This window comes from Diabrotica undecimpunctata, chromosome 9, assembly GCF_040954645.1.
Source record: "Diabrotica undecimpunctata isolate CICGRU chromosome 9, icDiaUnde3, whole genome shotgun sequence".
In the NCBI taxonomy this organism is placed as follows: domain Eukaryota; kingdom Metazoa; phylum Arthropoda; class Insecta; order Coleoptera; family Chrysomelidae; genus Diabrotica; species Diabrotica undecimpunctata.
Window position 1 is genome coordinate 37513129 of NC_092811.1, and position 12547 is coordinate 37525675.

General features: G+C 34.3%; 1 protein-coding gene across 12 annotated transcripts in view; it reads right to left on the reverse strand.

Moving 5' to 3' along the window:
* da (transcription factor daughterless) overlaps positions 1-12547 on the reverse strand; it is a 333346-nt gene that overhangs the window by 58955 nt on the left and 261844 nt on the right. For 11 of the 12 annotated variants that reach the window (XM_072543227.1, XM_072543230.1, XM_072543228.1 and 8 more), the window contains 4 exons: positions 8771-9115; positions 7391-7573; positions 2000-2068; positions 252-435 (listed from right to left, as the gene is read on the reverse strand). In XM_072543227.1, the coding sequence (XP_072399328.1) occupies positions 252-435; positions 2000-2068; positions 7391-7573; positions 8771-9115 (781 nt within the window). The remainder of the gene's footprint in view (positions 1-251; positions 436-1999; positions 2069-7390; positions 7574-8770; positions 9116-12547) is intronic. The other variant, XM_072543231.1, reaches the window with a different exon arrangement.

A 12547-nucleotide genomic window follows, 5' to 3' on the forward strand; every position in this document is an offset into this window, starting at 1 on the left:
TTTGTTAAAATTTAAAATTAAAAAAAAAAAAAAACAAAATTTGTTTAATTTACTAACGTTTGTATTTTGAGAACGATTTCCGAAGTTGAAATTGAGACGTCAATAAACGTACTTTAACCTTTAATCGTGGCTTATTCCCATTTAAATAGTAATTACTTTAACATGCCACAAGAAAATAGCTTCAGAACAATACTGGAGGTAAGATATAAATAACTCATACTTGTACTCCAAAATCATAAACAAATACTTACTGGTGTTGTATGTGGGCCTTTCAACTTTAATACTATCAGTAAGATGGGGTTCTGAGGAAGGAGGGGCGGCGTAACCGAGTTGTGCCATTTGATGTGCAGGTATTTGTCCAACTAAACCTAAGGGCTCCGCGTGATTCCTAAGGACATTTATTGCGTCGTCTAGCCTCTCCTCCATCCTGGTACCCTAAAAAAACATAAGATATTAGTATTAATACAGCAAGAAATATGTTTTTTTATGATTATAATCAAGTAATCAAAATGTCTATTGATTTTATGTATTTCATATATGCTCTTCACAAAATATCCATACTGCATAGTTAAGTAATTTTAATACAGCCAGGTACTGTTTCTGGTGGCAGTGTCCTGTGAATATTGTTATGTCGCGTAGCATGTTTTCTTTTGGGCTAAACTTAATGTTATCATGATCTAGATAATACTTTTTATTTTTGCTGTCTTATTTTATACTTGGTTCCAGTTATATGCTGATAAATTTTAAATTTCTTTTGAGTTGTACATCTCATTGTAGAAATTATTTCTTCATGAAAATTTACAAGATCTGGTCTGGATATTATATGTGGCTCAAAAAATGAATTGGAATAATATGTAAGAATTTTATAGAAGTGTAAGCATAATACAATTTCATAATGTGTTATCGGCATAGAGAAAAAGTATAGATTAAATCAGATTAGCATTTGAATCAACGTTTCAAAGCGTATGAAAAATTTAAGACTTTAAATACCTAGATATAATAGGCAGACAAAATATGATGATGACTTAATAGAGATGGAAAACTTATGACTTGAAAAAGTGTGAAAATGGATTAATAATATCGACCAGGAACGCAACTTTTTTTAAGAGAAATATGTAGACTAGTGATCATGGTCTGTAAAGGGCAACTATAAACACCGGTATCAAAGAAATGTCCACTAACGTGCTAGGATGTGACGCTTACACCTAATAAAAAACGGTCATGGAGTCAAAATTTAGGCCAAAATGACTGATAAAAGGAAGAGCTAGAAAGAGATGTGTGTTTGATGTAGTATATTTGAGAAAATTTAAAATAAATAATTGGGGAAAGGAGTCACAAGAGCCAAAAAATTGGTAAGACATTGTAGAATCATACAGAGATCAAATAAATTAGACGATATTTTAATGACCTTAATAATGTCTTTAAGCTAATGAGTAATGATAGTGGTAGGGGTAGATGAGTGTCTGGAGGTACAGAAATTTCACAGCTAAAAAAACTGATTTTAAATCAACTCTAGTTTTTCCATGATTAAATTAAATTTCCAGTTTTTTGTTAAATTGTTACATGTTGGTTACTAACATTTATCTGTCTTTTTTAGCCTCAGCTCGCTCTTTGATTTAATCTGTTACTCCATCTTGTATTTCGTCATTTTATAATGTTTTTGCTCCTTTTATTTCAGGCTTCTCCTATTCGATTTAACCATTTTCCTTGGTCTTCATTAATACATCTTTTCTGTTTTTACCAAAAGTACAAAACTCATTATCAATATATCCCAATGAGTTCACACAGAATTGCAGAATAGACGTATCTTGGTTTTTGTACAATTCGGAAAATACATTTAAAAAATAATTAAGCGTTTCTAGTCTTTTGGTCCACTCTGTATATTTGCACATGCCCTTTTATCGTAATTTGATAAGAAAATAACTAGATACATTCAATTCCATTGCAAATAAAAGATTAAAAAGCAGCAATGAAAAATTAAATGAAATAAAAAACTTACCGTCGCTTCGGAATGATCTCTAAGAAAGCCGATAGCATCATCTAAACGCTGTGCTTCAGGTGCGGGAGCCTTCATCACACAAAAAACATAAAATAACGTCATGCAAAAAGAAAAACAAAAACTAAAATAAACATTAGGGAACTTTGTGAGTTGCCAAAAATGTAGGTTGTCAAATAAAAATCAGTTTTACGTAATTGAGAAAACTCGTTTGATCTGATAACAGTAATTTTACATATTTAGGCTGAAAACGTGCTACATCTTATCCTTTTTTTATCATTTAACTATATTAAATCATGTGGCCTCAATAAAGGCCAACAGTTTCCTCATTGGTAGCTTTAAGATCTCTTTCGGTTAATCCTCAGTTGATCAGTGAATTCCTACCTACCGCTTAGCACATTGCAATGGCAAAGGATGTGTATGGCAGTCTATTCTTCTATTTCGCATTTGCTACACCATTTAGGTGACCGTTATCTCTCGTTTGAAGTTCATCAAATTATTCATCAGATTATTTTCTTATTTGCTCTTGAGTGGCTCTCCATTTCTTCTGATAATTCCCTGTCAGTCACTTTTGAACCTCGTTTCTTGCAGCATCTTTGGTTATGCCATATAATGTTTCTGATCCTACAAAGGATTCTCTAGAGCCTTGTTTTGCCAACAAATCTGCTCGTTCATTTCCATGCACCCCTTCATGATCCGGCAACCGTATTAAAGACACTTTTTTGTCTTTTGCCAGGTTGTTGAGATCCATGATTTATCAATACAGGCCACCAAAGAAAAGCTAAATCAAATGATATTGAAATAGTTTTTAATGAACAGCTTCTGCCATCTGAGCCTTACATTTCCATCAACATAAACTTTTAATTTAGATTAATTCGGTAGTTCAACTGAACTTACCTTACTCAATTTCTTGACCTTTTGTGATGCCATTAGGTGACTGTTCCTTTTAACTTCATTGTTGTTATATATTTTGACTTACACTATACATTGCTACACAGGTATTGTTACTGGACTTATTAGAAGTAGTTATATCATGGGATACGCAGGAGTACATAATAATTTGAAAGAAGCTTAATACCCTTTCCATATCTATCATGGCATACACTTTTACATCACTCCATTTAACCTTCATATACTCTCCTTCTTTTCTTTATAAACTATAAAAGAAGCCAAGGACGACCACCAACTAGATGGGCCGACGACGTAAAAAGAGCAGCATGAAACTGGCTAGAAAGCGGCTCAGTGCAGACAACACTGGAAAGAACTGGAGGGAGGGATGTCCAACAATGGATGCTATTGGCTGATTGATGTCTTGTTAAATTCAAAAGTAATGTTGGTTGCCTCTCTAAGTTTACAACTAAATTTCCTTTTGAAAACCACTTGACTACACTTTTTTTTACCAGCTTTTGTGATTGTCTCACATATTGTTAACATTAATTAATTTTTACATACATTTCATACCCTCTTAAATATTATAATTACCAACTTTATCGCCTGAGTCCTTTTATTATCCCACTATTGAAGAGTTTCAAATATTAATTAGATGTTCCCTATGGCGTTGGCAACCCAGCCAGTTTTCTTTAAATTAGACACCGTAAGTAGCAATTTTTTACATTAAGAACCTTCTGTATACTAAGTATATAAGTTTTTACTTAAAGTTCTGTACTCTTATTATATTAAAAAATGTCCACAGCGCATTCTTCAGTTTTTTGGGCCTGTGGCCCGGAGGACGGGAAATTATTTAGAAAGACTATTGTCTCCGGAATCATTCCAGAAAGAAGAGCAAAGGGAACAGTCACCTACTTGGTGGAATGAGTAAATCTTCCATTCAACGGGTCGTTCTAATCTCGAAAAAGTGCAGCTGAAAATAGAATCCAACAGAAATATCTATTTAACTGTATTTGGAGAAATCACGACCCTCAGTAATGAGGTAACGACAAAAGACATAGACAGAGAGAGGGAGACAGATAGAGAAATAGGAATAGAGAGATGGAGAGAGATAGAGATAGATAGAGAGAACGAGTCAGTCAGACTGGTTTTATTTTCAAATAAATGGTCTTCACATGACCTTAAGGTAGTATAAATACATCCACAGACATTATTTTGATAACTGAACAAATTTTTAATGACACGTTTGGATAACTGTCCAACTTTTCGTAAGATATGCTTCTAAATTTTAAGATTTTCACATCTTCTTCTTCTTCAAGTGCCCTCTCAGCTACGGAGTTTGGAAATCATAATTGCTATTCGTATCTTTGAAGCTGTTGCTCTAAATAATTGGTTAGATGTGTACTGGAACCAGTCTCTTAAATTGCGCAACCAACATATACGTCGTCTCCCCACGCTTCGTTTGCCCTGAATCTTTTCTTGAATAATTAACTGGAGCAATCGGTACTTTTTCCCTCTCATCACATGACCAAAATATTCCAACTTTCTTCTCTTGATGGTGATCAACAGTTCCCGTTCTTTGTTCATTCTTCGAAGAACTTCATTATTTGTTACTTTGTCTGTCCATTTTCACATACGTTAAAGTTTTAGACTTTGAATTCCATAATCGTTTTCTAAAAATATTTTAAAATAGTCTAAAACTAGTTATCAGATCACACGAATGACAAAACAAATCACTACAGAATGAATAATCATTATTTTCAAAAGATATTAAATATTTTAAATGTTCAAATTGGCAACTCTTTCCATCCCTTCTTTACGAATGCTCGAACACAAAAACTGTCTAAAAACGTTGAATACGTTAACATTTAATCAAAACAAAATAAAAAGCAATAGCAGCACTGTTAAAGAAAGGACACTATCAACATTAGGTAAAACTAAAAAACGTAAAAGTACAATAATTGTAAGTGAAAATCATTCAACTAAATGTATTCATTGCGGTATCGATAGTTTTATGCAGGATTTGGTAAGACACCAATTGTTTAAATACATTATTGTGTTAATATAAAAAAGTAGCATACAATAAAATTTTAGGAATCGATAAAGTTTGTATTATCACGGAATATTTTTTTCGAATATATTCAGTAACTATTTAGACTATATATTTCAAGAGGCTCTTGAAAAAAATGAAAATATCGAGGAAATATGTATATAAACAACTGAAATAACTTAAACGAATGCGAAAATCAGTATTAGAAGTTAAGAAAACAAATACGATCTGGATCTTAGGACGACGATATGTGCACGAATTGTAAGACCATAGAAGGATTAGTAAATTGAAAAGCCGTACATGTTGCATTGGCAATGAGCCAATCGTGGTGTAGTTCTCAAACTTTGCCTTTCTCATGCCTAGCATGGATAACTATCTGTTTATAAACATTGTCATTTTATAAACGAGAGAAACGTAAACATTTATCGGTTTAGCAGTGAACAATGGATTTTTTCTTCTTCTTCTCGTAGCACTACAACCCGGGATGGGTCTTGACTAACTGCACAACTTTGAGGACGTCGATAGCCTGAAGCATGTTCGTATCTCACAATTATTTCCTTCCATTTTTTTTCTACGCCCATAGACAAAAAATCATCAGGACATGCAATGTGCACCCATTTCTAATTACCATATCATCACTTTGTCTCCATAAGATTCTTGACTTCTCAGAAAGACTTAATTGCTTGCTTGCGTTGTCTATTCGCAAACTCTTATCTTCCAAGAACCTATACAATGAACTCTCTTTTTCAAACTATGAAACACGCATTTATTAAAGCTCTGTCTTAATTCATCATTAGGGCTATTCATGCATGTTATTTCTATGATCCTGTTCGGACAAATTAGATTGGCATTTCAAAGAGTTCGATCCAAAATATTCTACATGAAGAACAGGGTGTTACGAAGTTGGTTTCTCGTTGTATACCTCATTTGCTCACAGAAGAACAAAAGCCGTTCACGTCAATTGGTATCGAAAAAATTGGAAGCTCAACAAAGGAAGCTCAAAAAACGTTTTTAGTATTATTAGTGGCGATGAATCTTAGATTTACTCCTACGAACCGGAAAATAAAAACCAATCCGCTGTGTGGGAGTTTCACGAAGAGAAAAAACCATCAAAGGTGATCCGTTCTCTTCAAAACATCGAATTGTTAAACCATCCACCGTATAGCCCCGACCTAAGTCCCAACGACTTCTTCACATTCCCAAAGATCAAGAAATCAATGCGTGGGCAGTGATTCGACTCGCCAGAAGAAGCCATCGATGCCTTTAAAACAGCGATTTTGCAGGTGTCAACTGAAGACTGGAATAACTGTTTTACCAATTGGTTTGAACGTATGCAAACGTGTATCGATCTTGGTGGGACATATCTTGAAAAGCAATAGCAGTTTAAGTATATATATTTTTGTCTTTATGGCTATAACTAAATTTCAAAACTAAAAACATAACCTTCATATTATCTCTTTCAGGTATAACTTACTATTTGAATTTATTAATAATCTTGTATAATTACTCGTCTACTCTTTTGTCACTGTTTATATAACGTTACAGTATCTTCCCCGTTATCGTTCTCGCCTTATTCCTTTTCAGTTCTCTTATTTACTAGGTTTCCCTGTTCCTTGCAAAAACAGGGTGGTGGCCAAAATGTTCTTCTCTTTCGTGTTTTCTCGTTTATTTAACTCGTGAACCACTTGTAGTTTTGAGCAGAGCCTTTACCATCTTGCACTAGGCACACTCATCCTCGTCCAACCGTGATAGTTGTTTATATGGTACAAGCCCTGTACATCTGCTTGACCTCGGCATTTGTTCTCATTCGGTATTGGTTAGTATTTGGGTCGTGATAAGGTCCTAAGAATCCTAAGATCTTTCTGAGGATTTTTCTCTCAGAACTTATCTTTTCTTTTTCTATTTTTGGAGAAAAATGGATTTGTTATTCCATTAAGGAACTGAAAAGACTTTAAAATATACATTTAACCTATATACCATCTCACTTTATTCATATTTTCCTGCAAAAATTTGGAAAAAAGTACAGAAATTCATCTCTAGGGAACAATATTTTAAAAACTTCATTTTTCCGTATTTGATTCTTAAAAAAGAATCAAATACGGCGTTTGCAGATTTAATCAGGTATCAACTTATGAACCTAGTAATATCCTTAGTTAAAGCTCTTTATGCGCTGAACCGACCAGCAGTAATCTTACACTTTTGGCCAAGAGACACATAAGCGCCCAACACCCCACAAGGGGGGATGGAATTAGAGAGAGGTTTTTGTGGAAACATTCTGAAAATATCTTATATAGTGCAGCATCTTCAACTCATTTTTACAATCAATATTATAACCAATATTATAATCATTGTTAATTAAAAGAAGCTGAGTAAACTGGATAGTCTTATACCAAGTATGTTGCACAAAACGATCGATGCACCGCAGTGGATACCAACTTAACTATATCTATACTCACCATGTGTATTCCCTGAGGGGCAACAGGATTATTTACACTGACGGCTTGTGTGTAGTGGGGTGAATGTGGTGTACTGTGATTTGTTAACCATCCGGAAGGAGTTATGGGTGGCGGGGAACTGACGGGTGTGGAAGGTGCTGAACTGTAACTACTCGCACTGGCTTGCTCTGCTGGTGGATATATCTAAAAACACAATAAAATAAAGTTAATAATGTGGAAGTTTATTCAATTTCAGAGATGGGAGATGTTTTTCTATTTATCTGTTCTGTAGTCAAAATCCTAGAGTTCTTCGGTTCTAGTGTTTTCCGTGAGACGGGAATTAATAGTTCACAGACATTCCAAAAAATTTCACTTGTCATTTATCAAAAAATACATTTTTCTTCGCTCATCTTTATATTAGACTAATTTTTTTCGTTAAATATATTGCTGCTCTTAACTATTGATTGTGTTATTTCACCTTTTCCAGTAATTTATGCTCCACTATGCTTTTGTTATTCAATCTACTACTGATTGAATATACATTCGTGTTTCACTTTTTCTATTCTATTCCCCTCCATTAATCTCTGTATTTCGCTCACGCTAATATTTATAAAACCACATACATGAAATGATCAAAGGCATAGATAGCAGTTTCAAAAAGCGTTTATCTGAATGCAGAGCTAGTTTTATCAACAGAGGATTCAATGCACCATCTGCAAATCATTTAATTAGAAAAAACCATGAAGTCAGTCAAAATGCTGATTTCTTCTTATAAATAACTAAAAGGAAAAAATTAAATCCGTTTGAAAAATCAGCTTTAAAAGGATATTCTAAAGAATATTAGTCGGCGTTCGTCATTATTTGGCGATGATGCATAGTGATAATACAAAACTAGTTAACTTTTGTATTCTTTTTCTACTTGACTATTATCAAGCTTACTTCTGCTCACTTAAATTAGACCTCACCTTAGATTTAATAAATGTTCTGTTAAAAGTTAAAAAAGCGGCTTATTCACGTGGAACAAAACAAACATTAGCTGAATCGCCGCCGTGCTTCGGAGAGCACGTAGGTCGTCGTTGTCACTGAAACCAAAGCCAGAAGGTTACAAGAATAGAAAATTCAAAACTAAAAATTAAAAATTAAAAATTAAAAATTAAAAATTAAAAATTAAAAATTAAAAATTAAAAATTAAAAATTAAAAATTAAAAATTAAAAATTAAACATTGAAAATTAAAAATTAAAAATTAAAAATTAAAAATTAAAAATTAAAAATTAAAAATTAAAAATTTAAATTCAACATTTAAAATTCGTACAATAAGCCAGTAAGCCATAGCAAAGGGCTTCCAAAACAACAAGCATATACGGGAATAAATATTATAAATAATAAATGAGAGTACTTACACCACCCAGTCCTTTATTAACAACGGTATCTGTATTAGCTGGTCCGAAGGGTGTGATGGGTCCGGCCAAGGTAGTGGCAGTGGGTGTACCGTTAGGCCTTAACGACGACATCGGCGGTAAGCCTTGCCCAGGCGGCTCTGTCTCTGGTATAAGGCCGAAGGCTTCGTAGGTTTGGTATGTGTATGAAGAGGGCCATTCGCTGCTACCTGGGGGTCCTACGGGGGTCGGTGCTACGGGGGCGTTGCCCCCCACTCCTGGATTCGGCGTGCCATCTGCCGCTAAATAATATGGATTTGCTCCGGGTGATGTGTATCGGGGGGATTCATGGAATTCGTCGGATCCATACTGCAAAAAAAGTATAATATTAGTAAGTGTACAGAAATATAGAGAATGGTAAATTGAACTGTTTTTAATCATCAATTTGTTTTCTAAGAAATAAATTGTCATAATTAGTCCCACTACTGGTTCTAAGCCTCATAGGTATAATATGTACTCGCTTTCACAATGATGTTTTTTATTTGTAGTATCTGTTGTCATTCTTACATATTTGTGTACCAAATTATTAAAAAGTACGTTAAAAATAGTGGTCACATATAGATGTGAAACGCGGAATGAATATGATTTGATGTCAGATGAAGAACACGAAGACTCTCAAAATAATAAACACCCATGGCAAACAATAACTCCGTAAATGATAAGAATAAAAATCCACCAATCTCAAAACCCTCTCCAATTTTCATATATGGCGTGAATGACTATAGTAAAATGTTAGATAATTTAGCTCAAGCAGTAGAAGTAGCAACATACTTTACTAAAGCCTTAGCAAACAACACAATAAAAATTTTACCAAAGACACCTGAATCCTACAGAAAACGTAAGAGAGGAAAACATCGTCCACCATGCATACCAACCTAAGGAAGAGATAACACACAGAGCAGTTATTCGAGACCTACATGATAGATGAGCGAAAATCCAGAGAAAGGGTCATAAGGTAAGGAAAATTACAAATGTCAGAGACAGATCGAGCCGTGAACCATTACCATTATTTTTTGTGAACCTTGAGCCTCAAACAAACAACAACAAAATATTTGAACTACAGTATATACAACTGTAAAATAAGGGTAAAACCGCCGAGAATTAACAGAAATATACCACAATTTACACAAAGTCAACAATATGGTCACACTAAAACGTACTGTACAAAACCATATAATTACGTAAAATGCGCTGGATCACACAATGCAAAGGACTGCAAGAAACCAAAAAACGCGCCAGCAACTTGCACTCACTGCAACGGAGACCATCCTTCTAATTATAGAGTATGTTCTATTTATCGTGAACTACTAAATGTCAGACACAATGATAAAACAAATCACCATTCAAAATCCTGTCAACAGTCCCAATTTAAATATACCTACCCAACATCATGCTCATAATTTCAACAGGATCAGTTATAGAGATGCTGCCATTGGAAACATAAATGCAGATAACAAAAATAACAACAATGAATTAGCAGATAAACTATCAAATTTCCTAAACGAATTCAAAAATATGTTCTCTCAACTCTTAAACAAAAATAGCATGATTTTAACTATGTTATCTATCTATGTTATCTGAAAGCCATGCCACACAAAGAACGGTTATTAAGATATCTTACTAGACTGTGTATTATACACACCATCCAGACGGAGGAGCACATGCAGGCTCTGTCGTTATTATTAAGTAAATCAAAAATTAAACACTATGAAGTCCAACCCTATAGTACGGGAAAAATCCAAGCAGCAATCATTAACATCGAAACAGAAACATATATCAGTGTAGCATCAGTCTACAGCCCACCTAGATATCCCATTTCAAGCGAAGAGTATCATGATTTCATACAAACTCTTGGATCCAAATTCATAGTAGCAGGAGAGTGGAATGCCAAACACACCACATGGGGTTCCGGATTAATCACGCCTAAAGGTCCAGCATTAATGAATATCATTCAACAAAATAACTTAAAATACTTATAAACGGGAGAACCCATACATACTGGCTTACGGACCCCAACAAAATCCCAGTTTTGGTAGATTTTGCTGTAACAAAAGGAAAAGCTGACATCCATAGTGCAATAGAGTCAAACTACGATTTAACATCCGACCACAGCACAATAATAGCTTTAAGCACACCCATAATATGGAGTACACCATCACTCAAACTTACAACTAAAGAAACAAACTGGGATGTTTTCCAACATACTGTAAATACAAAGATTAGACTAGACATTAGGATAAAAGAAAACCAACACGTAAAGAAATCAGTAGACTATTTAACAGGCTACAGTTTTACAAACAACAGGATGGGAAGCAACACCAAAGCGCCAAAGAAGTATGCAAGAAAACCATAATATCCCCCTCCGTATAAGAGAACTTGTAGCAGAAAAAAGAACAACAGGCATTTGATAGAGTATGGCATAAAGGTTTCCTCTACAAACTGAAATTACACCAACTATAATTTATATTAAAATCGTATCTTACTGACCATTACTTCTAAGTAAAAATTGAAGACAGGTACTCAAAGTACCACATCATACAATCTGGCGTACCTCAGGATAGTGTTCTGCGTCAATTTCTGTATGCCGATGTATATTTTTACTTTTGCCGATGACACGGGACACTACATCACAAAAAGTATAAAATCATTTAGACCAATTACAAAACTGGCTTAGTACAAATTACTTTTACAACAAGAAAATCTACATGTCTAAAGTTTCTATTAATAATACTCCAATTTCCACCATTGCAAACATCAGTTGTCAAATACTTGGGATTACATCTGGATAAAAAAAAATGGAAAAGGCACATTAAAATGATCTGAAAATCCCACTATTAAGGACATAAAGAATCATTCAATAAAATACAAAAATCGCAGCACTGCATTTATTCACCCAACCACTTGCCGAAAGAAGATTGACGAGAGTATGGCCAGAAGACCTACCTCAATAATACTAGAGAACCGTCACTGGACGGTACCTAACTCACGTTAATTTCTTCTTCTCATGGCGCCGCCGTCTCCTTTTGAAGGTTGGCTATCCAAATGACAATTGTAGTTTTGGAAACTGTTGCGCGAAAGACTTCTGCGGATGAGCGGTCGAACCATCTCCTCAGGTCTTTCAGCCACGAGTTCTGGCGTCTTCCTACTGATCTTTTGCCCTGTACTTTCCCTTCCAGTATAACTTGAAGTAATTCGTATTTTTCGCCTCTCAACACATGACTCAAGTATTGCATTTTAAGTACCTCAACATTAGTAACTCTTTGTACCAATGGAATTCTCAACATACATACATCTCAAAAGCATCTATTCTTTTTTCTATTTCAGAGTTCATTGTCCAACTTTCACAGCCATACAGTAAGACAGAAAAAATATAAGATCTGATCATTCGGATTCTAAGCTGCAGACTAAGGTCTGATCTTGTAAAAAATGTTTTCATGCTCATGGATGCTTTCCTTGCTTGTTCGATTCTTAATTTTTTTTTTGGATTACACTGACTATTGATATTTGCTCCCAAATATTTTATGGAATTTACTTGTTCTATTATTTGACCCTTGGCATACACATGTACGTTTATTGGTGTCTTTGAAAATACTAAAGTTTTAGTTTTGGAAACGTTTGGATGTAAACCGAACATTTCGCTGTGGTGAACTACCGCATTTATTATATTTTGTAGTTCTTGTTCTAGTTTTTGTTCTTGCTTTCTATTAAGACGGTATCATTAGCATATCTGATGTTGTCTAT